The following is a 26976-nucleotide window of genomic DNA, read 5'->3' on the forward strand; positions in this document are numbered from 1 at the left end:
ACATACAAGTCTCGCTTTGCTCAAGCTTCTAAACATCTTGAAAGGGCAAACTTTCTTTCAGAGGAGATGGGAGATGGTTTATTCATTTGTTTTTCAATATTTTTTTTGCCCTGATTCCATTGTTGTCAAAATCTGCTGGGTGTTTCCCCAGCGGCATGGAAAGGGCTATGTGGCCACGTCAGAAGCTGGAAGTCATGTGTGCGTGTCTGCTTCCCATTCCAGTGTTGTCCCCCAGTGCAACGCTGGCTCAGGAAGTATCCATATTGGCAACCTCTTTCACTTGATACGCTGATATGATTGCCTTGGTAGTAGTGTGGAAAGGAAAGGACCTTACTTAATGAAGTGTGAATTGCTGATGGGGCATGGGAAGAGATGCGGGCCCACTTTGTTTGCCATGGCAGATGGTGCTGACGTGAGCTGGTGCTGACCTGCCTTGAAGTTCTCCAAACAGATGGGCTAGCTTAGGCTCAATCACCACCTCTCATGTTCAGTCTTGCTGTAGGGCATTGCTAACTTGGAGGCCTGCCACTGCAATTGTACATTAAGCGGCTTCTGATGCTGTGAGAGAACAGCACGGGCACGTAGATCACAGGGAGTCAACGGGTCACCCTCCATACAGTGGTACCTCGGGCTACAAATGCTTCGGGTTACAAATGCTTCAGGTTACAGACTCTGCTAACCCGGAAGTAGTACCTCGGGTTAAGAACTTTACCTCAGGATGAGAACAGAAATGGCGCGGCGGCAGCGGGAGGCCCCATTAACTAAAGTGGTACCTCAGGTTAAGAACAGTTTCAGATTAAGAACAGACCGCCGGAACGAATTAAGTTCTTAACCAGAGGTACCACTGTATATTGTTAGATTTCAGGTCCCATCAGCCCCAGCCAGCATGCCCTGTGGTCAGGGGTGGCAGCAATCTTAGTCCAGTAACATTTTTGTAGGACACCAAACTGACTAGCCCCTGGCATGCATACAGTTACACATCTCGGACATGTTTGTACTCATCCATTTCCATGCTCAGGCTTGCCAACACTGCTTGTGGGGCATTTTCTACCTGCTTGGGCTGTACGTAGCATTGTCTGCTTTAAATAAAAACGTTGCGAAAGGCATTGATTATTATTATTATTGAAAGATTTTTCATAGGTAACAAAAGTACATTCGGTGTCATCCTTCATACAAATCAGTGACAGTCATTTTGAGACATTTTTTGTTGTAGATAATGTGGGGTGGGGGCAAGGTGGGGAGGGAGAGGGGAGAAAGTAGAGAAAGAGAAAGTTTGGAGGGAGACGAGCTATTTCCATAGCTATGAGATGGGGGAAGCAGGGGTCGGAGCAGATTGTATTTGAGACCGATATCCTAGTGGCGAATTTGTTCTTTTTCAGGGTTTATTCAGTTCCATGCAAAGCTGCTGTTGCTGATACGAACATGGTAATGCTTAAAAATCGCTGTGATATTGCATTAAGCTCGATAATGCTTAATAGGGCTCCTATGGCCTTCTTCAGGTATTCTGCATCTGAGCAGTGTAAATACATGAGAGGGAGGTGGTGGGGAGCAGCATGCCACCTCCATCATTGTCTTGGTTGCTGTCTACAAGTGGGAGGGCAGACTTCTGAAACTAGAAGCTTCCTGTCCTTTTAGAGGCTCCCCGAGTGTTTTTAGACTTCTCATCTTTCCAGGGACCTAAAATGTACAGGAGGCTCTCCCTTCTATCTCACAAAAGACCACAAGAACAGAGTCCTTGATCCTGCCTGAAATCAGAAAAAAACTACTGTACTTGTTGAATTGTCAGTGCCTTTTTTATTCTAGGCAGCCAATTCTTTAACTATATTAAAGCTGGCTAACTTGGGAAAACCTGCATTTTACACTGCAGCTGTCCATGTGCAGCAAAGGCTAAGTGGCCTTGTTTCTCTTGCAAGCCACCTTTGGGGGAGATGTTTTGGGAGAGATGGAGAAAGGACGGCTTAAGCACTACCACTGACAATTGGTTTTGGGACCCCCATGGTGGTCAAAGCAGTACTCGTGCAAGGGAGAGGGGGACAGTCATGGCTTTGTAACGTATGTGGCTTGTTTCTTGTGTTCCCTAAACCATTAAGCAAGATATTTACAATTTGTAGAGGGCTATCCATGTTAGTTGCAGCAAAAACATCAGTGTCTTACGACGACACCTTGAAGATGAACAAATGTGGCTTAAGCTTTCATGTACTAAAGTCCACAGGTTATTAAGTTTTTCCTTCCTTTCTGAAAACAAGCAGAAAAGTTTCCTTTTTCTTTCCAAGTTACAGAAACCAGCTGATGACAAGCTAAAGGAGTTTTGGATTGACTTCAATTTTGGAAGTGAGAGCATTACTTTCTACGTGGACAGCCTTGAGGTAAAAAGAAAAGAAAAAGATAATGAGCCCCTTTGCCCTTGGCTGCTCTTAGCTGTACTAAAATAACGGACACAATTTTACTTCAAATATCCTTTCAGGGTGGTCTTTGGGAGTCGGTGAGGTTGGCAAAGGAAGCAGTTAGTAGCTATCGTCTGACAGGTGAGACTCCTCATATGCTCAAAGGAAACATATATGTGTAAACTGAGCTTGTGTGAATGGAGAGAAATCTTAGTTGCTGTTGACAGGAAATAGACACTCGCTGTATGAATCCAGATGTGAAGCAGGAAGAGTGTTTTAGATTCTTAAGGTGTTTTGTGGGGAGACATGAGTGGCTTCAGATTCAAGAGAGCCTTTTCCTGGAATTTTCTTGCTCTGCTCCCCCTAGTTATCCCACTCTGTGTAGATGACAGGAGCGGCCATATTGCCACAGGCAAATAATGGTAACTTTTGACATGTAGGGAGAAGATAGCAGATACGAAAGCACCATGAGGTTTTCTTGGGTTTGGAGAAAGGTTAAACCATTATTGCAGCTGCAATTGTTTTTGTGGTCTGCCTTTGTGGTGCCTTATTTATGCTGCTTGAACAAAGTGTTGGCATCTTCTAGAAAACATGCATTTTTCTTTTTTTCTTAAGAGGAAAGGGGAGAAAAGATTCTTAAAATGGTCTTGAAGGATCCCACGGCCATCAACAAAAAAGAAGTAAAAAAGATACAAATTCACTTTGATAGCCAGTTTGATGTGTTGACACAGCTCTTCAATGTAATGGGAAAGGATAAAGTGATGGCAAGTATTTCTCCCCCTCCCTTCATTTGACCCTTCTGTGGTCTTGAATTTTGTGTGTCATGTTGGTTCTCTTTATGGACGTTAATATAATAGCCAAGTGCTCAGGTCATTTGTTAAATAAGCACAACTAATACCTGCTCCATTTGCCTTATGTTATAAAGCATTGGCTGGTTGCTTAATAATAACAACAAAATTCAAGATTGGAAAGCTGCAGATTCTGAACTTGGCAAGCATTTTTTCATTTCCTACAACTTTTATCCATGAGCGAGTGCTTTTCCTGGATTAAACTCTGCTTTTCCAATAACTTAATTGGACAGATAGTGCTTGACCAAGATGACGATAACTGCAGTGGAGATCAGCCACAGCAAAGTACAATAGGTGAGTGTCTTTTGAATGCGCCAGTATTAGTATCCAAGTCAGATGTGATGCTTAATTGTAGCCTTCCTGGGTCCTCCGGTCATTTGATGCTAGATGTCTGGTACCCAAGGAGAGGGTGCTCTTCCTTGTGGCATCTTGTGGTTGTAATTCCAGGTGCATCACAGTGAGGATTGCCTGGTGCCAACTGTGATTACTTTTTTGGTGCTGTGCAAAGTCGTCTTTATTTGCTCAGGCAATCAGCATGCTTTATAATAGCCAGTCAATTACGTGTGTCTTACAGATTTACTGATTTTAACTGTGGCTGTTGCTTCTGTGATTTATACTGAATGCTTTTTTTTGTTGTTGCTCATCACTCTGAGGAGTTTTGTACTGGAGGGCAGCCTGTAAATTTACTGATAGAGTCTTAACTGGTCTCAGCCATGTATGTACATGTCCTCAATCTTACCTTTTGCCATATCCTGTATATAAAGATCCCCATCTGTACAACAGCAGCAATTTTAGCCAAAAAAAAGGGACTCTTTCTAGGCCTTTCCCCCTTTTGTGTTGGTTTAATTTCACAACTGTCGTGTGCTTCTTCCTTGCACTCTCTTGGCTATTGCTTCAGGAGACTTGAGTGTGGAAGCATCATTATTCTTTTTAATATTACACACACACACACACACACACACACACACACACACACACACTTATTGATATAAACACATACAGAATACAGCCCTTGTTTTTATCCATGACCGGAGTTCACTGAGATTGCTTCCCCTTCGCCTTTCCACAGCTGGCATTCCAGAAGCATTCCTTTTTAGAGTTATGCCTCCCTATCTTCACAGGGAGAATTAAACAAAGGGTAAATTGAGATTTGGGTTGGGCTTTCCCTTGGTCTTGGCGCCACGCTTCATTTGCAGTAAGAGCCATCTCTCTTCCAGGGTATTGGGGTCAAGGGTGTTTTTTTAAACACATGGCTTGTGCAAATGTTTCTGATGAGAGAAATAGTTTGTGCATCCGAAGCATCCCAACTGAACATGCCCGACTGAGCCGGTTTTCTCAATAAAGAAGTCATTGACAAGTCAAGATGGACCATGGCAAAGAGGGGCCAGAAGTGAGGGGTCTATGTGTGTGGTTGGAGACTTCATGTCTCTTCTGTTTACATCCTGAGTATGTTTACATCAGGGGCTGTATGGGTGGCACCAGAGCTAATCATGAAGAAAAAAGTCTTGATCTGGAACAAATGCCTCCTTCTTTTAGTTTTCATCAGGCATAGGCAAACTCCGGCCCCCCAGATGTTTGGGACTACAATTCCCATCACCCCTAGCTATAACAGGACTCATGGTCAGGGATGATGGGAATTGTAGTCCCAAACATCTGGAGGGCCAGAGTTTGCCTATGCCTGATTTTCACCATAGCTGCCTCTTTAGAGCCTCGTTCAAGCCTATTCTGAGTTTGGTGGGGTTCATGTCAAGTATTTTTCTTCTTTACTACAAGTAACTAATACAACTGCAGTACTGGAAAGCAAGTGAAATTAATCATTTGTGACCAGGGCTTTTTTCTATCCAGAATGGAAGCCTCCCCTCCCCTCAGCTGAGCAGCCTCAACAAGCCTCTGGCTGGCGAGGAGACACCCAGAGCCAGAAGATTATCCTCTTTGAGCTCTGGGGTGGGTCTGCTGGGGAAAGTGCGTTCTGGCACCTTTTTTCGGGTGGGGGGGCACTGTTTGAGACTATAGTGTGACATAGAATGTAGAATACACACACATATATGCATTACACTTCATATAAATGGTAGGCAGCTGGGGTTGAGGCTTTTTCCCAACCAAACCATACAATTATGAAAATGTTTATATTCTTTCAAATTAAATGTGGCTACTTCTGATAGTTCTGAAACTGCATAGAAAGAGGGAAATGCTTTTAAAAGCTGGGGGAAAGAAAGAGGAATTTTAAAATGGGAACTCTGGAAGGATGGTAAAATGGGGCAGCTTCTGGAGGTATTGGGGTGTGTGGAATAAAATGCATTTGCACCCTTAGGCAACAGCATGCCCATGTTTGGCCTAGAAAATTCGTCTAGACTGCTGATTTTTTAATTATTATCATTTTTTTACAGTGGTAAGCAGACATGTGGAGAGTGGAAAAGATCTTGTGGGTTCAGATTCCTTACTGAATGTTTCAACATTACTGTCGGTTACAGCTACATCCGTGAGCATATTTGGGGACAACATTTGCCAGATGGGGTTGTCGCAGTTGCTGGGTTGCCCAGCTTACTGTTCTTTCCTTTGCTGCTGAATACAAGTGAATACAAAATTACATAGAGCCATGTGACATCATAGCTCAGTCGGCAGAGCATGAGATTCTTAATCTCAGGGTTGTGGGTTTGAGCTCCTTGTTGGGCAGAAAGATTCCTGCATTGCAGAGGGTTGGACTTAGATGACCCCCATGGTCTCTTCCAACTCTACAATTATCTTATTCCGTTCTATGAAGTACCCATCAAAATCCAGTATCCCCAACCCTCATAATGTCCTCAACTGACAGCTGCTGTAAAATTGTCAACTCAGTAGCCATGTATGAATGAGAGAGGTGAAAAGGTGGGAACTGAGAAAATAAAGAAGGTGTTGGAAAAAGTTGCTGTGTGTCAGAAGAAGCACTGCAGTAGCTGAAGCAAGGGCACCTAAATGGGGTTGGAGTGTTACTGTCTGAAAAGTTACTTTAAAAGTTCCCAAAAAAGTACATTGCTGCAAAGAGGGTGGCAAAAAAAACAAACCCCAACAGGATTTGTTGGGACAGATGGGGGAGGGAGGAGGATCTTGATAATTAATTCACTGTATATTTCAGAAAGTTGTTTGTTTGATATGCATTTGTATGCCTCAATTTTGCATGATGGTTCCTGAGATCAAGGAACAGGTTTTCAACTATGTTTGGATACAGTGGGAGCCATTTTGAAACAAGTCTACGGCCCGAACCTTTCAAAACGGTACTGATTTTCCCCCCGTTTCTTAGAATTCTTGAGCAAAGCCAGGTATGAACCTGCTAGTAGTATAATATTTGTTTATCCTGGTTAGCTTTCCCAGTAAGTCCATACAAATGCTACCGCACATCATTGTTTGGCCCTGTATATATGAAGGAATGTCTCTACCCCCATCGTCCAGTTCTGAGGGCCTTCTGATAGTTCCTTCACTGTGAGAAGTGCAGTTATAGGGAACCAGGCAGAGGGCCTTCTTGGTAGTGGCTCCCACTCTGGGGAACGCTCTCCTGTCAGATATCTCCTGTCAGACATATTAGTTTTCCTAAGAGATCTGAAAGCAGTCCTGTGTCGGGAAGTTTTTAATGTTCGATTATGTTTTTAAATCTGTTGGAAGCCGCCCAGAGTAGCCGGGGGAACCCAGTCAGATGGGCGAGGTACAAATAGTAGTAGTAGTAGTACAGTCATACCTCGGGTTACAGATGCTTCAGGTTGTGTTTTTTTGTGTTATGGACCGCCAGAACACTTCTAGGTTTCGGCAGTTGCGCATGCGCAGAAGCGCCGAATCGCAACCCGCACGTGCACAGACGCGTTGCTGCGGGTTGTGAACGCTGCGGGTTGCGAACATGCATCCCACACGGATCACATTCACAACCCGAGCGTCCACTGTAATAGTTAATAATAATTAGTCAACGTTTAAATGCTTGTATTAGTTATTCATCACCTGAAAGAAGAAGAAAACCTTGTTATGTAGGACTTCCCTGATTTTGCCCAAAGGCAAGTCTGCTTAAAAGCCTGTTTCCATCTCTAGCCTGGAAAAATACATTTCTAACTGGTGTAAATATCTATTTTCTTACATCTCCCAAACAGACATTTATAAATGTCCTCTGTTGATGCTCATCCACTACCTTTTTCTTTCTAGCAGAAAACCATTGCTCCTGCAGATGCCCCTGCAACTAGAGAGAGTCAGCTGACAGGAAAACAAAATGACAGTCAAGGTCAGAATGGTTCTTGCTGTTTCCTGTTCCAAGGCTGCAATCCTAACCATGTCTACTCAGAAGTAAGTCCCGCTTAATTCAGTGGGGCTTGCTCCCAGATAAATGAGGTTAAGATTGCAGCCTGTGTATGATTACTTAACAAGAAGGTTATTATTTAAACCAGTAGGACTTGCTTCAGAAAGTAAATGAATTTAGGGTTGGGTTTCAGAGTTTATAAACTCTGCTGATTTAGTTTTCTCTCCCTTTTTCAACTGAAAGCTTCTGGTGATGTAGGTGCAGTTCCTGGAACAAATGCTTTGAAAACTCCTCCGCCATTGAACACAAGTGCATCGAAAGCCTCTCCGCTGAGTCGAAAGGATAGGGCTGTGTAAGTGCAGCCGTAGAGATCTCTATTAAAAGACCGTTTTCTTGTGGAATGTCTGACAGTCCATCTGACTGCTTTGCAGCTTCATCAGTTTATACAGAAAGTGTCACAGGGGGTGGGGGGCAAATTTTTAGACCTGGGTTTGAACTTGTGTCTTGTACAGGAAAAATTACGAGGCATCTTAGCATGGTCACTCAGCTAACCTACTTCACGGGGATTGTAATAAACAGTGGCGTAGCGTGGGTTGTCAGCACCCGGGGCAAGGCAAGTAATTTGTGCCCCCTAACCCGTGGATTTGCACCCCCTAACCCATGGATTTGCGCCCCCTAATCCTAACTCCCAGATGTTGCGCCCGGTGCGGCCGGGCCCCCCCCCTGCACCCCCACGCTACGCCACTGGTAATAAAAAAGAATGTACGTTTGTGTGTTGCCCTATTTGGAAGTCAATAACATTGGACATAAGTACCGTATTTTTTGCTCTATAAGACTCACTTTTTCCCTCCTAAAAAGTAAGGGGAAATGTGTGTGCGTCTTATGGAGCGAATGCAGGCTGCGCAGCTATCCCAGAAGCCAGAACAGCAAGAGGGATCGCTGCTTTCGCTGCGCAGCAATCCCTCTTGCTGTTCTGGCTTCTGGGATTCAGAATATTTTTTTTTCTTGTTTTCCTTCTCCAAAAACTAGGTCCGTCTTATGGTCTGGTGCATCTTATAGAGCGAAAAATACGGTATCTTTACTTCAGAGAAAAATCACACTGAAACTGGCTAGACTTCCTTCCCAGCAAACTTGTGTTAGGACTGACATTTAAGCGATCTTTCCACAGATGCTATTTGGTTCTGTTGGCCTTGTGATGACAGCTCTGGCATATAATTCTTGCCTGTCATTCTTTCTGCTGCTTTTAGTGAGCCAAGCATTGAAGGCAAATCCCTTCTGCAAGGTATACAAGCATTTCCCGTAGACGTGGATTTAACGCTGTCACCCGGTTGCAACAGTACGGATTTAGTGAAGGTAACTTGCATTTTTAAACTTGGTTTTCTTAGCAGGTTCCAAAGGTTTTAATTCTTTGCTTGTATTCTGTTTCACTTGATTAGCTTATTGATTTTTTTTCTTATTTAAGGGACTTGCACCTCACATTTTGACAGGTTTGCCGGGGGGGGGGGGACTTAGCACTGCCAGTCATACAGTAAACGTGCAGTGGGCTGGAATGGAAGAAATTGTATATAATTGATTTCTGACAGTTAAAACACTGTTATTCCCTTTGATAATTGGCCCTACTTTTGCTCGGTAGTATTCTTTTTTCTAAAAAGTAACTCAAGAGACTTACCTTTACCGGTGTGAGGTAATTGCTGTTGTTTCATTGTACCCACTTTTAATTAAAACAAAGCAGACTAGGTTCCCATTCTTGAATTTGTGATTATCTGGCTCTCCATGTTTCCTTTCCAGGATGCTCTGCTGGAGAAGACAAATGCAGTCAGAAGTTCAGCCAGACAGATCACAGAGGCAAAGTAAGGAAGTTTTGTTTGGTATGTTTTAAACCAGGGGTTGACAGCCTAAGGCCTGTGGACCACAAGCAACCCATGGGGGTCATTTAATCAGCCCATGGACCCCTGCCACCCGCTCGGTCGGCTCCCATGCACTGTGCTAAACCAGCGCAGAGCAGAGTAGGGACCGCCTTCCACGATGCTGGCCGGCTTCCCATTGGCCGCAGGAAGCTCCTGCAGCCAATGGGAAGCTGCACACACCGCCTCCGTGCCAGAAGGAGCGAGGGAAATAGCGTTTACGTGTGTGCGCGCGCACAGTCCGGCCCACCGTGGCGTCTGTGGGACCATGAACCGGCCCAAGCCACAAAAACTTTGCCGACCCCTGTTTTAAACAGTTGGGGCAAAAAATTTAAGTTAACATCTTATCCATTGATTAAGGGCAAGTAATTCTGTTTCAAACATCCACAATACTCTGTTCATGGCAGAAGTATAATATTTTTAAAGTAGCTCCTAAGGATCAGAGGTTACCTTACCTTTTTTAATACGTTTCATGAGGTGATTTTTCATGTTCATTTCGCATGGTGACAAACTATCCATATTTGTTCTCTGTGAAATGAGAAGAAGTATTTTGCACATCAGAGAAACCCACAGGAATCTGCCATGGCCTGGTATGAATGATACCAAGAAGCACTAAATTGGTATAAATCCCTATGTGACTGGGGTGGACTTTGGTAATCTTTGCTAATATGGTGCCCTAAGGGAGGCCAAAATCTGGCACAAACAAATGGATCTTCTCAGTTATGGATTGTCTCAATGTTGTGCCCTCTCAGCTTGGCGTCCTATGTGGGCAGTCCGCCCACACCACCCTAAATCTGGTGTTGACCGTGTAAAAATGTAACACAATAAATGTCAGTCTATTGAGAAGCATAAGGGCAGGAACTGGGAGAGCCCATGCCTGCAAGCAGACAATTCCGGGTTGAATCTTTGACGCTTCCAGTTAAAACGAACTAGACAGCAGATGTTTTGGAAATCTTCCACCGGAAATCCTGGAGAACCACTTCTGGTCAATCAAAGCAAGCCTGGACTAATAGTCTGCCCAATATGCAGCTTCTTGTTGTCCTAAGAGGCCATCATGCTGGAGGTGGTGTAGCGGGTACCTGAGTTCAGCCATTGATTTGGAAAGCTATGGCTGCAGCTCCGTTGAGCTGCCCATCTTTGAATTTTCATAGCGACTTTGAAAATGCATCCCGCTTTTAGGTTATTTTCACAGGAGTAAAAAGTTCTGTTTATCTGGAAATGTTCACTTTGCAGGAAGGATGCGTACGAATTTGAATACACGTCTGATCCTGCCACACATGAGATGGTGAGACACTTAAGTTGGAGAAATATTTTGAATAGAGTTTTTGGTGAACAAATTATATCGTGAATAGTTAATATAAATTGTGCCCTTCTCTTCCACCTTCCCCACACACCTAGTAGTTAGTGGTGTTTCACAGACATCCTGAATTTGGTGTGTGTTTTTTTAAAGAGAAAGATTTTGTGCCCTAGGTACACTTGCTGGCAGTAGTAAATTAGAAATGAATTCATAGCTGAGACTTCAAACGCAGCCTTGGAGGAAATTTGGTGAGATCACTACAGGACCTAGTAGAATTATTGTGCTGGGGTTGGGAGTGTTTTTCATTTTAAAAAAACCAAACCCCAAAAAAACCTTGAATGTATTTTCAGTTCACTTTGTTTTCAGGTCTCTGAAATGAAGCAAAAAGTATTTGTCCAGAAGGCTGCTTTACCCAGGTATAGTTGGAATCTTGCACTGAAATTCTCTTGGGGCTGTTGTACAGATTTAATTATAAAAGTATATCCAGATGAGATGCTGGAAATGAGAAGCAAAATCAGAGAGATGCTGCCTGAGAAATGGAATTGAGTGGGGAATGAAAGACTTGAGAGTATTTTAGTTGTGATCCAGTTTGAGCGGTCTGGAATCTTCCAGTGAGAAGTAAGCCTTTGCTTACTTGAGGAGCTCTTGGTCATTGAAATTATGGAAAAGGGTTCTGGGGTGAGAGCCAACTCTGTGTTGTCATGACTGAATTAAATTTTGCTTGTGCTGTGACTTTATGGCCTGCTGGCCAAGAGTGTGGCTCCGCCCCTTACAACCCACCACTGCTGCTGCTTAATGAATTCTGCTTGTTTGGGTCAACCCTGGGAGGTAATAGTAACAACAACAACAACAACAACAACAACAACAACAACAACAACAACAACAACATATCCGATGAAAATAGGGGTGTCATATTATTATATTATATTATATTATATTATATTATATTATATTATATTATATTATATTATATTATATTATATTATATACCCTACCCATCTGGCTGGGTTTCCTCAGCCACTCTGGGTGGCTTCCAGCTCATATAAAAAAAGATTAGATTTTACAGAGCAAGTGACTGGCCCAAGGTCTTCCAGTGATCTTCACGGCTAACCAAGGATGTGTATCTTGGAATCCCAGTCTGATGCTCTATTTTATTTTTTTTTATAAAATTTTTATTAGGGTTTTCACTTTTTTTTTTTTAGACAAACACAAAACACATAAACAACTACAAACGACACTACACACAAATAACAGGTATAATTTTAAAACCTTAATTTCTTAACCACTTTCCCAGACTTCCCCCACCTCCCCTTCTTGCATCCCAATTCCAATAATTAACTCAGCAAGTTCTTATCCCCAAATTATCCCTTATTAACATTTTACTTAATTCATCTTAATTAACAAATTTTATACTTCTAAACCTCATTTTAATACTTAGCCTTTACCCCTTTTTCTAAGGTCGACCCAAGTTCCCTTTCACGAGTTTCCCAATTTTTATAATAATTACAAAACAACCTAACAAATATAAACATATAATTATACCCCTTTGGATTCCAAAGCTTCCCCCCCCCTTCCCCGGTTTCGATCCCCAGAAATTATCCTTCAGTCTATCAGTTCTAAGCCTGGATCTCTCACGTCCGAGGCCCTTAAGTCTCTCTGTCCCTCTCGGACGGTTTTGTTGACAGTCCTTTACGTTGAACATCAAGTCTCGGAGCACCTTTGACCCAGTAGGATCTATATTTTTTCCAACCAGACCTCCATATTCAAAGAAGGAGTCCAGATCCTGCTTCTTACTCTTTTTAAATACAAATGTTCCAAATGTCCCAAACACTCCAGTTTTCACCTTTGTCAAATTTGTAATCCATAGGTCTTCCGAACTCCCCATAGGGAAAAGTCCCTAATCTTCATTCTCCATTTCAGACCAAAGTTTCATCATCCAAACCTTGCTTTCCTTATATTCCATCTTAACAGGCCTCTGGTTGTCCTTTTTCACCCGCAGCATTTCAGCTCCTCCTTCCCAGTCCTCTGAAACAACACGTGTTTCTTCTTTTCCAGCTGCAGACTTTTCTTGAGTCAAGTCCTTAACAGCATCAGCAAATTTGTTTACTTTAAAGTTCAAGGTTGTAAGATTTGTAGCCATAACTTCACTCTGCTCTTGCAGCTTTCCCAGGAAATGAAACACTCTATCCAACTCTGCCTGTAATTTTCCATCTGCAGCCATTGTAATATCTCAGAACCCCCTCTAGAGGGATTCTGGTTACTAGTGTTCTTTCTCCAACAATCAGGTTATTTTGTTCTTATTTCTTCTTTATTTTCAAAAGCTTAAAATCCAATGTAACAAAAATAACCGGTAAAAGTAGCAAAAAGCAAAATTTCCTGACTCTGACAGCTCATTTGACAGCTGTCAAACTCTATATATATCCTTCACAGGCTCTCTCGCGGATTGCTCCCGGATCCGGGGTGTTACACTTCGGCTCTGACAATTGATTCTAATCCTCCAGCAAAAAACTTATATAGCCAAGTCGTGAAATTAAATTTTTTTGTCTCGAAGAAAGACAGTCTCTCGACCTTAGTTATCCAATTCTTGCTTTAAATTGCCTGCAAGGGGGGGGAGGCGGACTTCCTTTTGACACCTCCCCCGGTCGTACCGAATTCAATTAAAAGAAATTTTTAACTCCGATTTCCGTATTACTCACGGGTTGTTACTTTTGTAGTCCGAATAATCAAGGAAAGAAGTCAGCGCTCTCCAGCCATGGCTTGCGGCTTCACTACGTGGAAGAAGCGGTCTACTCACAGCACCACGCCGCTCTCCGTCCCCCGCTCCGAAGCCTTTAAAAAGGCTTCTTCGCGGGTCGGAGGGGGCGCAAATGGTGCCCGCCGAGTCACCAAGTCCACAGGCTTCAGCGCCTGTGGTTTCTGAGGGTCCCCACGTCGCTGCCGCGGCAGGACCCCTCTTCCACAGAGCCGATTCCCTCCAGAGCTCGGAGGGAATCCGCCATTAGCTGATCGCGCTAACCCGGAAGTCTCCCCCAGTCTGATGCTCTAACCTAGTGTTTCTCAAACTTGGGTCTCCAGCTGCTTTCGGACTACAGCCTCCATCATCCCTGACCATTGGTCTTCTTAACTAGGGTTGATGGGAGTTGTAGTCCAAAACCAGCTGGAGACCCAAGTTTGGGAAGCACTGCTCTAACCCGAGGGCCACTTTTCCCCTTAGCCATCACTGGCAGCCCAAAGTGGGTGTTGCAACCTCACACATTCACATGCATACCTCCTCAGCTCACCTCTTCCACTTACCAGTGACCGATCAGCTGAGGTGGGGATGCTTGTTTTGATGATGGGAGAGGACAGACCTCTCCACCCACTCAGCACTGGACTGCCTGCTTGGTTTTCTCTTTATTTTTGCTTGGCACTGCCGCAATCAAAGGTGTCTTGTGAGCATACAGGGGGCAGGGGGGAAAATTGCTTGGGAGCGTAGGATCAGGTCCAAGTCTGTGGCGTTGTCCACCCCTTCGCCCTTTCTGGCTCTCAACCAGGATATTTTAACGCCTGAAGGTAAAGTTGCTGTAATTAGCAGGGAAGTGTGGGCATGAGCTGAGCTTGGGAGACTTCTAAAACTGTAGCCTTCAATATCTAAGTATGTGTAACTCGGGACTCTGCAGAGTCATCCTAAATCCTTTGGAAGCGTCTTCTGCCATCTCTTTAACATCCTGATTTTTGTGTTGTGCACAGGAGTTCCAGCAAAGGAGACCTTGAATGGAGCAAGTCTAAGAGAAGACTGGTAACATGGCCCATTCTTAAGTCTTCATGGGAATAGGGATATCAGAAATGGATGGGGCATAGTTGTCAGGCATCCAGAAAGAAATAGTAGTTCTTTAAATGTGTGATCAGCCGTGGGGCTTTTTGAGCACTTGCTTGGCTTCTGAATTGGAATCATTTATCATCATCATCATCATCATCATCATCATCATCATCATCATCATCTGGCTGGGCCTTCCCAGCCACTCTGGGTGGCTCCCAACAATATATTAAAAAACAGAATAAAACTTCAAACATTAAAAATGTCCCTAAACAGGGCTGCCTTCAGATGTCTTCTAAAAGTTAGATAGTTGTTTATTTCCTTGACATCTGGTGGGAGGGTGTTCCACAGGGCGGGCGCCACCACCGAGAAGTCCCTCTGCTTGGAAAGGTCCCCCCCCTCCACCCTGTATTGTGAAACACTGTGTCTGAAACTAGAGTCGCTGGCATAACTTTTTTTTTAAAGCTAGTTCTGTGTTTAATGTTGATTTTGAGATGATTTATGCATTTAAAATGTTTTGATGTGACATCCCCATTCTTTATTGCAAAAGATTGGTAGACTGAACTAACTTCTATCCTCACCTCTTTTTTTACAAGTCTGCCAGCTACAGGAATAATCTCCCTTCAGAGAGCAACCAAGAAACTCCAAGCAACAGTGGGAGTGAGAAAAGCTGGGTCCTTGACTCTCAGAAAAAGCTGGTGTCAAAATCTGCAGACTATACTCGGAAAAAGAAGAGGATCAGGAGCAAGTTAAAAGGTGAAAATGGGGTATACAGCACAATTTTGAATTAGCCACCTGATGCAGACTAAATGAGAGATGTAGCCAGATTCCGTTTTGGTTTGGAAATGAGCCCTGAAAACTTCAGCAGGACTTGCACCCAAGTAAATGTGGATGGGGCTATAGCCAGAGCCTGTAACGACAGACACTTGTGGCTCTCTAGGCTTCATATTATTCCCTGTCTGGGTGTGGCTAAAATAAGAAAAGCAGGAAGAATGCAAAGTGTGACTTGAGAGTGTGTATAAATGCGACAGTTTGTGGATTGGTAGTTCGCGTTCCAGTTAGTGTTAGGGGGTTGGAGTGGGGAGACTGGTCTATTTCCTCTTTTTTTGGTTATAAAGGACTGTTGCATTTTGGGGTGGGGGGAACAGGGCTATCCAATCAATTTTGGGGTATGGAACAGGGCTGCCCAATCAAGGAAACTTCTGAAGCCATGGTTTCTTAAATAAGCTGCTTCCATTAGGCTTTACAGAGCATGCATCTATATAGAGAGTTGACCATAGAGTTGTTAGAGTTGGAAGGGACCTCGAGGGTCATCTAGTCGAACCCCCTGCAATGGAGGAATCTTTTGCCCAATGTGGGACTCGAACCCTCAACCCTGAGATCAGGAGTCTCTTGCTCTATACTGGCTGAGCTATATGACGCACAGAGCTAGTCAGGCCATTGATTAATAACAATAAGAATAATTTTATTTATACCCTGCCTATCTGGCTGGGTTGTCCCAGCCACTCTGGGCAGCTTCCAACACATTTACAAACATAATAAAACATCGAACAGTAACAACCTGATGCAAGATTTTAAAAGTCACAATAACTTTAAAATAAACAACTTACATCAAACAAAGCAACATTCAACAATCCATCGGAATCTAATAGTAAATAGTAAAATTAAACATCAGCAAATAATAATGAAACAGCTCAATAATCTAGCTCAAGATGTCCTACATTTTAGGGCTTTAAGTCTGGGACCTTGTTATGTACTGAGTTGAATAGGATCCAAAAGGCAGCAGTCTGATTGGTCCTTGAACAATAGGATTCAGAATGCAGCAGTCTGATTGGTCCTGGAACAATGCAGCAGTATGATTGGTCCGCAGGAGCCACCCAACCCAGCTCCAGATGGAAGTGAATCTACAACCTGATTGGCCTACAGGAGAATTCCAGAATTAGCCAATCACGTGCAGCCCCTTGTGTAAATAATGTATATAAAGCAGATACTTTGGGGGGAACTTTCATTCCTCCTCACCAACTATGAGCTGAATAAAGAGCATGAAATCCACTCTCGACTCAGAGTATATTTCAGACCTTCTACATGCAAAGCAGATGCGCTCACCACTGAGCTACGGCCCTCTTTTTTTAGTATCCTGCCTGGCTGGTAGATACCCGTCTCATTTGCAAACTTCCAAGTTTTTCCTTTCTGAAGAAAGATACTGCACTAGCTAGAGCATCTATAGAGCATGGTGGTGATAGCTAGTGAAAGTTCAGCGGCCGGTGTTATATGTGTGCATGCGAAGAGATGTGTCTGCTGCCATGGAGTTGCAGTCACATGACGGTGGCGCAATGTGCCTTGTGGATTGATGTGAGGCTGGGTTGCTGCATGTTAAGTTCTCTTTTGCCGAGGCAGCAAAGCATACAACTACCTTGAAGTCAACGTATTTTTCAAACTAGCTGAGTGGTTTATATGTTTTGTGTGCCACAAAATGAAGTAACATCCTTTGCTTGTCCATGTGGGGTTGTTTTTTTGTTTTGTTTTGGGGGTTTTTTTTGCTTATCTTTCACAAAGCTCAACCGCTTTTAATCTAGCACTAACGATCTCTGAAATCACCCAAGAATGCTGAGGTTCTTCAGTTATTGAAATACAGTGGTACCTCGGGTTAAGCACTTAATTCGTTCCGGAGGTCCGTTCTTAACCTGAAACTGTTCTTAACCTGAAGCACCACTTTAGCTAATGGGGCCTCCTGCTACCGACGCACCGCCAGAGCACAATTTCTGTTCTCATCCTGAAGCAAAGTTCTTAAGCCCAAGGTACTCTTTCTGGGTTAGCGGAGTCTGTAACCTGAAGCGTATGTAACCTGAAGTGTATGTAACCTGAGGTACCACTGTATAGGAAGCCTTAATCGGCAAGAGCCATACATAAGTATTATTTCTAGTTTGTTAACTTTAGCAGATTAGAAAAGCTATCTTGCATTTCCACTGTTCTTAATGAATACCTTTTGTCTGCCCCTCCCTCACTTAGTATTGCCACTGTCTTCTCCAAGTAGTGGCAGCGATCACCGTAGAAAGAAGGTAAGGAAATGCTCAATTCTAATATTTATATTTTTTATTGAGACCAGGCTCTTGCAGTGTCAGTAAGCCTATCATTCCTGAATCATCTAGATCTGCTTACATAAGAAAATCTTCATGTGCCGTTTCCGATTCTTAGAAATAATATGGCTGAATTTTAATCAAACTTAAAGGGATAGCAAAGATTCTCAGTCACAAGTCTATAACTCATCCATGTATCCCAGTGACAAAATGCATCCTCACAGTGACATTTAACTTGAATTCTTTCTTACTACTGCAGAAGCTGCCTTTATTCTATTGGTCTGCCTCGCTCAGTATTGTTTAAGCAGAGTTTGAAATGGGAATCAATCCCAGCCCTGGTGAATCTGGAACCTTTTGCATAAAAACTATCTGCTCCACTAGTGAGCTCTGCGACCTTCCCAGTAGAGTATGTTTCATGAGCTACATGGGTAGATAACTTTCATTTCTTAAGAGCCTGGGTTGCACATTCAATACTCTGCTGCTAGACCTTTCTCCCATAGTAGACTTGATGCCTTTGCCTTCTCTTCCAGGTGGGGAGTTCACCGAGGGGGGAGCAAAGGATGGAGGCAAGCACAGAGCTGTATGACTTTGCCGCAGTGCAGCCACCAATGGTTTCCTCAACCCCTATATCGCATGTTAGACACAGTAGGTGGTTCCCCCTAATATACCATATATCTCTGCGATTCTCAGGCTTTTGTTTTGAGAGGAAAAAATAAGCCAGTGGATCTCTGGAAAGCATAAGCTTCGTTCTATATCCTCTCTTAGTAGTTCTTGCCTTGATTGAGAGCTGAGTCCTTATCAGTCACTGCAGCATCATCGCAACTTATGGGGGAGCAGTCACGTTCCGGGGGTTTGCACGTTACAGCAAAATTGCATTAAGTCAGGACAACTTCCAGGACTGACCCTGTGCAACCATCCCAACCTGACTGATGCCAGCATGCTGAGTGGGCCTTTGCCCCCAGACCAGAACACTGAGATTTAAGCCCTCCATCTTGCTTACTGGGTTCTGGCGAGGTCGCATATGAGCTCTGCAAGGTCTTGGGAGGCTCCCACAAGATCTCGCAGGGCTGTCTGAGATCCCACAAAATCTCTGTGGAGTTCCCCAGAGCCCGGAAAGCGAGGCAAAGGCAGAAAAACCTTGTGCGGAAATAGCTTTTTAAGCCCCTTTAGGCTCCCTTGCGGCCTTGGCAAGGAGCTAAACTACAAGAAAGAAGATTCCACCTAAACATTAGGAAGAACTTCCTGACAGTAAGAGCTGTTCAACAGTGGAATTTGCTGCCAAGGAGTGTGGTGGAGTCTCCTTCTCTGGAGGTCTTTAAGCAGAGGCTTGACAACCATATGTCAGGAGTGCTCTGATGGTGTTTCCTGCTTGGCAGGGGGTTGGACTCGATGGCCCTTGTGGTCTCTTCCAACTCTATGATTCTTTGATTCTATGATTCTATGATTCTATGAGCTATATTGGCACCCACTCTGTCCTTTGGCAACCACCAGCTCTCTTTGCCTTTCTTCTTGCACCCCACCCCATTGGGCTTGGGCCCTTGGCAGGGGCCAACCTGGCTAGTCCCTAGGGATGCTGCTGAGTGTGGAGTGGTAACGACTGAAGGCGGCCTGTATTCACTTGAATGCACTTGGAAGTCTCTCAACAGTGGGGAAAGCCCATGCCATGGCAACCCTCAGTCGCTAAGAATTGTACCTCCTTCTTCATCTGCATAGCACAATCCGAAAATCTGTTTCTAAGGCCTGTTTCTCAGAACAGATGAGCTGGCAAGCCTATGTCTGGACTGTACCACTTGGATTAACTGGACTGTTCCACAGTGGAATAACAACAACAACAACAACAACAACAACAACAACAACAACAACAACAACAACAACAACAACAACAACAACAACAACAACATTTGTATGCCACCCATTTGACTGGGCTGCCCCACTCTGGGCGGCTCCCAACAGAATTCTAAAAACATGATAAAATACCAAACATGAAAAACTTCCCTAAACAGGGCTGCCTTCAGATGTCTTCTAAAAGTCAGTTGTTTATTTCCTTGATATCTGATGGGAGGGCATTCCACAGGGAGGGCGCCACTACTGAGAAGGCCCTCTGCCTGGTTCCCTGTAACTTTGCTTCTCACAAGGCCATTTAGGGCTTTAAAGGTCAGCACCTGAATTGTGCTTGGAAACATACTGGGAGCCAATGTAGATCCTTTAAGACCGGTGTTATAGGGTCCCAGTGGCCACTTCCAGTCACCAGTCTAGCAGCCACATCCTGGATTAGTTGTAGTTTCTGAGTCACCTTCAAAGGTGGAATACTTTCTCCACACATAAAAATAAAAATCCCTGCAGATAGTAAATAGCATGTCAAGGAGAAGAGTTGTAGTCTAGCCTTCTTGGCATATTAGTTTCCTATTATTGTATTGTTTTATTCAGTTGTGGGGGAAACAACATTCCATCCTACAAGTCCCCCCTTGCTCGATTGGACCCTGACTCTCAATCTCTAGTTTGTGGATTTGAGCCCCACATTGAGCAAAAAGATTCCCGCATTGCAGAGGGGGTGGGACTAGATAAGCCTTGTGATCCCTTCTAAAACTACGATTCTGTGATTCCTCTCCCCACCTCAGTAGTGCAAAGTTTTATGTGGTTAAAGGTTTGTCACCTCATCCGCAGTTTGGGAGGCTGTGGTCTCAGCAAAATGTGACAGAATGGGGGGGGGATTTGGGTAGTGGCTTGTCTGTCCAGATATACAGACTTCTAGGTAGATGGAGCAGCACTTCTCATTGATGCTTTTATGCTGTTGTGTTTTGGTGAGATTCTGTGGACTTCAAGGACCTGCAGATGTGTCTCACAGATTAATTGCTTCTTTTTAGATGACTTGGAAATGGCGGACGACACTTTGCCGAGTCACCTTTCGCCCAATAGCTCAGAAGCTGGAGCGAGCAAGGTACAGTTCCCGAATGTGTGGGTGACGTATTTGTGATATTTCACCTGTTCGCACATGAAATATAATAAAGCTGTGTGTGGAAACAGAAACGCTGCACTTGTTATTTGCAAACAGACAAACAGGGAGCCATAGAAACCAGAAAGAATGCAAAAAGGAAGAAACTTGATCTCAGAAGTGCTCACCAGACAGATTTATTGCGGCTCAGCATGTTTCAAAACCCAGCTTTCTTCTTTGGGAACAATCTTAAACTTCATTCAATTCTGTAGGGTAGCTGGAACAACATGAATGGCTGCTGCTGTCTTCCTGGCATCATGGTAGCACTATTTGCCAGATAAGCAATATGCAGACAAGCTGCAGAATTTGAAGAAAGATTTCAGATTGCTCCTGAAGAGTGCACTCATGGCCCCAAATGGGCTGAATGAAAATGAGTTTCTCTCTGCTTTGCACTATCTCTGACTTTGTAATTCCCAGTAGTAATACAGTCGTACCTTGGTTTTCAAACAGCTTAGTTCTCAAATGTTTTGGCTCCCAAATGCCGCAAACCCAGAAGTGAGTGTTCTGGTTTGCAAACTATTTTTGGAAGATGAACGTCCGACGGAGCTTCTGCGGCTTCCTATTGGATGCAGGAGCTTTGGAAGTCAAACGTTTGACGTGCAAGGTACGACTGTATGGGGATATCATATGCCTTTTTTATCACTGTATTTTTCGCTCTATAAGACACACTTTTTCCCTCCTAAAAAGTATGGGGAAATGTGTGTGCGTCTTATGGAGCGAATGCAGGCTGTGCAGCTATCACTGAAGCCAGAACAGCAAGAGGGATTGCTGCGCAGTGATCCTTCTTGCTGTTCTGGTTTCTGGGATAGCCACACAAAGCCTCTTCAGGGCAGCGAGAGTGTTGCTTTCGCTGAAGCCAGAACAGCAAGAGGGATTGCTGTGCAGCAATCCTTCTTGCTGTTCTGGCTTCTGGGATTCAGAATATTTTTTTTCTTGTTTTCCTCCTAAAAAAACTAGGTGCGTCTTATGGTCAGGTGCGTCTTATAGAGCGAAAAACATGGTGCATACTGCAGTTGCCGTATTGTCTTGCTTTTGCTCTTCTTAGAAACATGAAGCTGCTTCTAGTACTCTGCCCATGGAAGACAAAGTCTCCAAATCCAAGCGGAAGTTTTCAGGTAGAGGAAGGGTCTCCCACCCCGCCCCCGGCATTTACAGTATCCTAAGCCCAGGGATATGAGCAGCCGCCATTATTGCAAGGCAAATAATAATAATAATAATTTATTATTTATACCCCGCCCATCTGGCTGGGTTTTCCCAGACACTCTGGGCAGCTCACAACAGAACACTAAAAACAGAACAAAACTACAAACATTAAAAACTTCCCTTAAAAGGGCTGCCTTCAGATGTCTTCTAAAAGTTGGACAGTTGTTTATTTCTTTAACATCTGGTGGGAGGGCGTTCCACAGGGCGGGCACCACTACCAAGAACCACTCTGCCTGGTTCCCTGTAACCTCACTTCTCACAGTGAGGGAACCGCCAGAAGGCCCTCTGCGCTGGACCTCAGTGTCCGGGCTGAACGATGGGGGTGGAGACGCTTCCTGGTGGTGAAAGTTTGGAATCTCATCGTGGTATGGACCTAAGTTTGCTTTAACAGAGAAGTTTCACTGAAGTTCCTTGGGACTTAATTCAAGGAGAATGCATGTTAGCATTTGTCTGTCAGCAAGCAAAGCCTTATAAGAACCTCCGGCAACAAAGAAATGGGTTTGGGATTCTGTCTTTGCTAGATTTGTCAGCTGGTACCAGTGGAAAGTGCTCAAAGCTCATCAGGAGGCAGCCCAGGGATGAGTGCTCCCCTACCATTCCTTTTGTGCCAAGAAAACTCTTCAACTCCCCAGAGATGGAAGAGGAGACTCGGGAAGGTGACTAGTTTTAAACAGAAACCAGCAAGCCTTTGCTGCAGCTGTACTGAATTGAATTCCTTTCACATTTCCTAATTCCCCTGCTTCCTGTGTTTTGTTGACAGTGAAGATCTACCTTTGTTTTCCAGAACATTCCACTGCAGAGGTTTCTCCTTTGTTTTCATAGTAACTCTGGCTTCTAGCAGCCATTGATGCTGATGCTTTTTTAATGTACTCTGTGATTGGCTTTTATTATCAGTTGCTCTCTGGAAAGATGGCCAAGCTAGATTTGATGTGCTGTGTGGTTTTTCTGTGTGTGTGTGTGTGTGTGTGTGTGTGTGTGTGTGTGTGAGAGAGAGAGAGAGAGAGAGAGAGAGAGAGAGAGAGAGAGAGAGAAAGAGAGTGTTATTTAACTAAATTTATATCTTGCCCTTCCTCCTAAAGAAGCCCAGGACAGCAAAACACATTGAATTGCTTTCAGAGTATTCCTTTAAAAAATGCTGCAGTTTAGTAGTGATTTCCCCAAGATACTGAGCATACACAAAGTTCTTATATTTTGTGTGTGTGTGTGTGTGTGTGTGTGTGTGTGTGTGTGTGGGGTGTCTTTCTTGCAGGCCATAATTTAGAAGAGTTAGAGGAAGATGTATTTTTCTCCAAAATACTTGAGGAAGGAGCTGGTGATTCGGAGGTCATTGCTGCGTTTGAAAGCTTCACACACGTATTGAAGAAAACGTTTTGGGTAACTAATAATTTGCAACATCATGCTTATTTTAAGTGCACCGCGAGTTGCTTACAGACTGGCATGAATATTTCAACATGTATCTTCACCTGCCCCAAGTATTTTCCCCATTCTAATTTGCTGGCATTGTGACTAGTCTAGGTACAAGAGGATGGCGATTTATACCCAAAATGTTCTGAGGACATCTGAACGGCATATTTTGGCATTATTGAATCAGATTCATCAGGGCCGGTACGTGGCATCCATCAAATAACTGTGTGGCATCTCTTCTGCACTATGGTAATTGCTGTCAAAAGCCTCAAGCCTTATCATGCATGTGACTTGTTATTAGTACAATTGCAGGAGGTTTGCAAGAAGAGACTGCTGTACAGTGTTGTTCACTTGAAGTGAAGATGATTATTCTTTTTTGTACAGAGGTTTTCCTAGAGCTAATGAAACAGGCTTGGGAGCATTGTTATCTAAGCTGCTTCCTCCCTTATCTCAGTCAATGAAAACTGTTTTCCAGCTTGTGTCTTGCATTTTATTAGGCTTGCTTTACTAAACCAGCCCAAGAGGTGTCCATCAGGGAGTCACAATGTCGAAGGACCTAGCTGCAAGCCAGCTGCCTGATGTAGTAGATGGTTCTCCTTATACTGTTTTCCATGTTGTGTTTGCATCTTTCCCCCCAGCTCTGTCAATTCGCATTAGTGAGATGAGTGTCAAATGCTGCTTTCCTGAAACAGTAAAATGACTTATGTTTGTCCGCAACAGGCTGAATGAACTGGAGCACTTCCACAAGACAGTTACGCAGGAACTTGCCAATCTGGAGAAGAGAACTCGGTTTCTTTCTAACCTTGAGAAGGATACTTTGGTGTGTGTATTTCTTTTCCATTTTATTTGTTGTCTGTGGATTGATTTAACGACTCACCTTGAGAACGTTTGTTTCAGGAATTTTGGACTAAGCAATCCAACAAACTCAACAGCAAAATGAACAATTTTTGTATTCGTCAAATGCAGAGGTATTTATCATCTTGTTGTCTGTCCAAAGTACACCGCTCAAAAAATTGTGCACTCTTTTCCTCCGTCTGTTGGGCTTGCTATCTTCTGGGTACTTTAGCACATGCACCTCCACATCACTGACGGTGTCTCCAAATGGCACAGCTGGAAGAAGCAAGCCCAGTTGACCGGGTGTTCCTTCTACTGTACTTTTCTTTTCACACAGCCACCCTGGAGTGAGTGGGTGGGTGGGTGGGTGTATATCTGCTCATGCTTTTCCAGATTATTTTATTTGAACAAAGATGTGCTTCTGCTGCCAGGGACATTGGATTCCCCCCGGCAATTCTCAAAGCCACAATAAATTGTAAGTGTGGAGAGGCTGAATGCCCCTCCTCCAACAAGTCTGCAGCCCAACTCCTGTGTAAAATGTAAATGTCAATTTCCTTATCCGTCACCACAATTTCAAAAGGCATTTATGAAAAATAATATCATGGCATTAAAAAAAAAAAACAACACAGCCCATGCAGAACCAGTAATCCACAGAACATTCACCGAATCTTGGCTTCCTGGCTCCTGTTTTATTTTGTAAAAATTTAAAAAGGACGAATAATAATGGTGATGCTAAGGGCCAAGTTGTGTCTTACATGAAATGCTTCTTTAGTTTTGCTTGTGCATGTGGTTTGGGGTGTCGTTTTCTTTCTTTTTAAAAATAACAGCCATGGTGCACCCCCCCCCCCAGTTTGGATTGAGGCTTGTGTAGGGGCTAGTTCTGTAGTTCCGTCCCCATCTCTGTTTCTTTCATGGTTAGGACTTTGTGGCAGGAGGAGGAGGTTAAACCTTCCCTGATCTCCAAAATCCATGTGGCCACTGTATTCTTAGTTGAGGATCTCATCCTTGCATTCATGGATAAACTGTTGGGAAAGGAGACTCCACCAGAGAAGAAAGTTTAGGGTCAATCAGGCTGAAATGTTTGGGCCACTTAATGTAGTGTGTGCAGTGTTCAACAGCCCGTCGCTGTCTTAGATGTCAGGATTGCCCATCCCAGGCTACAGCTGTTGCCATACAAAGAGCTGCCTTAATTCTATTGGCAACCAAAGTCATCAGGCAGCATCCATGAGCTGTGGAAGAGCTGTGTCCCCCCCCCCCTCTCTCTCTTTCCTGCTTGCTTCGGCCTTCACCCTGAGTTTTGACTGCAGCTTGGGGGAGCATGAGCAGTAACTTTAGCTGCACCAAATTCAACTATACCCATTTTGGTTTCTTTCATAGGATACAGTCCATGGATTCAGAGCTGGAGGGAGCAGCAAAGAACCTGGAGGACGCAGCCCCAAATGGAAAGGTAAGGGCTGTCGCTGGGCAGATTGCCACACATTGCATACTGAACAGCAGGTGTGAGTCTTAGGAACTACAAGGAGAAGCAAAGGCTCTTATTGAGCAGGCAAGATGGCAGTTCTTTATCTAACTATTTAACACCTTCATTTATAGTCAGTACATCTCTGAGCCAAACCATGCCTTGGGACAAATCCACAGGCTTCCTGAGAGGAGGTGGTGGCTGCTTTGGTATAAACTGTGGCTTGCTTTAGCATGCCATCTGAAGCTTAGACTGATCGCAGCCTGTAACCAAGGTTTAGTCTTGGTGTAGTTAATAGGTTGGATGTAAGTTTGAGAGTACTACTATTTCCTTATCCCTTTCCATAAAGGGTTTGCCGCGGTCATTTTTTGTAGAATGAGGCTTCCCGCAGTCATAATGGCTTTTGTCCGTTCCTGTGATTTGTTGGTCCCAAATGTATGAAAATACTTAGGGTGGTAATCAGTGGCAGTGGGACTCAGAGTAGACCTATTGAAGTTAACAAGCCATAGGTTCATTTATTGCAGTTGGTCTCCTCTGAGTAGTACTCGGTGAATATAGGTAAGGACTGTGCTGTAAAGCACTAATAGATTCTGCATGCTTTTTTTCTCCCCCACAGTTTGAGGAAGCAGAAGATCATGAGGAGAGAAGCAAGACTTCTGTCATTGCCTCCGACTGATTAAAATTAATTTAAGCTGACCCAAAGAGCTCTGATCAGATGCTGACATGTCTGAATCATTTCTTAAAATATGCTGGACAAATGCCTTCAGTCCGTAATTATAAGCAATTGTCTGTTAACATGTACTTGATGCTTAAATAAGTTTTACTCATTCTCTTTCCCACAAGGGGGTAGTGTTGAGGGGTTTCTGGTGCCAACAATTTGTGAAATGCATAGCATAGCTGATATTTCAGTTGATATCATTCCTTCCCATCCTTATCTGTCATTTATATTTTATATGCAGCCAATTGTGTTAGAAATGTTGTAAACACAAATTAAAGATAACCTTCTTCTAACAAGAAGCAATTGTTTGAGTGTCCCCTGCCCCCCAATTTCGTATTGGATGAAAACTCTTTTTATTATTTTATTATGATTTACCTCTTGCTTGACTTGTCTAAGGGAGTAACAGATTAAAAAATGTATTTGAAGAGTGTGGTCTGTTGGACACTAGTGATTCCATCTAGCAGTGTTTGGTGTGGCCCAAATCGCAGCTCAGTTTTGCCTGCCTCAAGTGCCCATGAAAGGGATTCGTGTAGCACAGAAGGTAGGGCAGCGCAGTTCTTAAAAGCCGTAACTGCCAGGTTTTAATATACTGGCAACATAGGTAGAAAACAATTAAGGGGGCCTCATGACTTCACATTTAATCAGCACCTCAAAAGGAAATGGGTAAGAGTTGTCTTGCACTTCTACCTGACAGAGTGCAGTTTCCAAATTACTTATTTTATTTATTAGATTTATATACAGCCCTTCATTGCAAGATATCAGGACGGTTCACAAGATAAAAATACAAGGTAAAAGCACAAATAGTTAA

General features: G+C 43.7%; 1 protein-coding gene across 1 annotated transcript in view; it reads left to right on the forward strand.

Moving 5' to 3' along the window:
- The window catches only part of SYCP2L (synaptonemal complex protein 2 like), a gene marked incomplete at its 5' end in the record, with an annotated part of 37840 nt that extends 11536 nt beyond the window's left edge, over positions 1 to 26304 (forward strand). The window contains 26 exons of the mRNA XM_081206070.1: positions 1380 to 1425; positions 2274 to 2366; positions 2465 to 2525; positions 3000 to 3152; positions 3470 to 3526; positions 5620 to 5746; positions 6510 to 6528; positions 7394 to 7469; positions 7728 to 7836; positions 8732 to 8837; positions 9273 to 9334; positions 10622 to 10673; positions 11052 to 11101; positions 14415 to 14463; positions 15078 to 15237; positions 17491 to 17540; positions 18089 to 18203; positions 20423 to 20496; positions 21596 to 21665; positions 22275 to 22409; positions 23003 to 23127; positions 23264 to 23358; positions 23878 to 23977; positions 24055 to 24125; positions 25369 to 25438; positions 26067 to 26304. Coding sequence (XP_081062196.1) covers positions 1380 to 1425; positions 2274 to 2366; positions 2465 to 2525; positions 3000 to 3152; positions 3470 to 3526; positions 5620 to 5746; positions 6510 to 6528; positions 7394 to 7469; positions 7728 to 7836; positions 8732 to 8837; positions 9273 to 9334; positions 10622 to 10673; positions 11052 to 11101; positions 14415 to 14463; positions 15078 to 15237; positions 17491 to 17540; positions 18089 to 18203; positions 20423 to 20496; positions 21596 to 21665; positions 22275 to 22409; positions 23003 to 23127; positions 23264 to 23358; positions 23878 to 23977; positions 24055 to 24125; positions 25369 to 25438; positions 26067 to 26126 — 2185 coding nt within the window. The 3' untranslated portion in view covers positions 26127 to 26304. The remainder of the gene's footprint in view (positions 1 to 1379; positions 1426 to 2273; positions 2367 to 2464; positions 2526 to 2999; positions 3153 to 3469; positions 3527 to 5619; positions 5747 to 6509; positions 6529 to 7393; positions 7470 to 7727; positions 7837 to 8731; positions 8838 to 9272; positions 9335 to 10621; positions 10674 to 11051; positions 11102 to 14414; positions 14464 to 15077; positions 15238 to 17490; positions 17541 to 18088; positions 18204 to 20422; positions 20497 to 21595; positions 21666 to 22274; positions 22410 to 23002; positions 23128 to 23263; positions 23359 to 23877; positions 23978 to 24054; positions 24126 to 25368; positions 25439 to 26066) is intronic.
- Between the last annotated feature and the right edge of the window lie 672 nt (positions 26305 to 26976).

This window comes from Podarcis bocagei (assembly GCF_964188305.1).
Source record: "Podarcis bocagei genome assembly, chromosome: 8".
In the NCBI taxonomy this organism is placed as follows: Eukaryota; Metazoa; Chordata; class Lepidosauria; order Squamata; family Lacertidae; genus Podarcis; species Podarcis bocagei.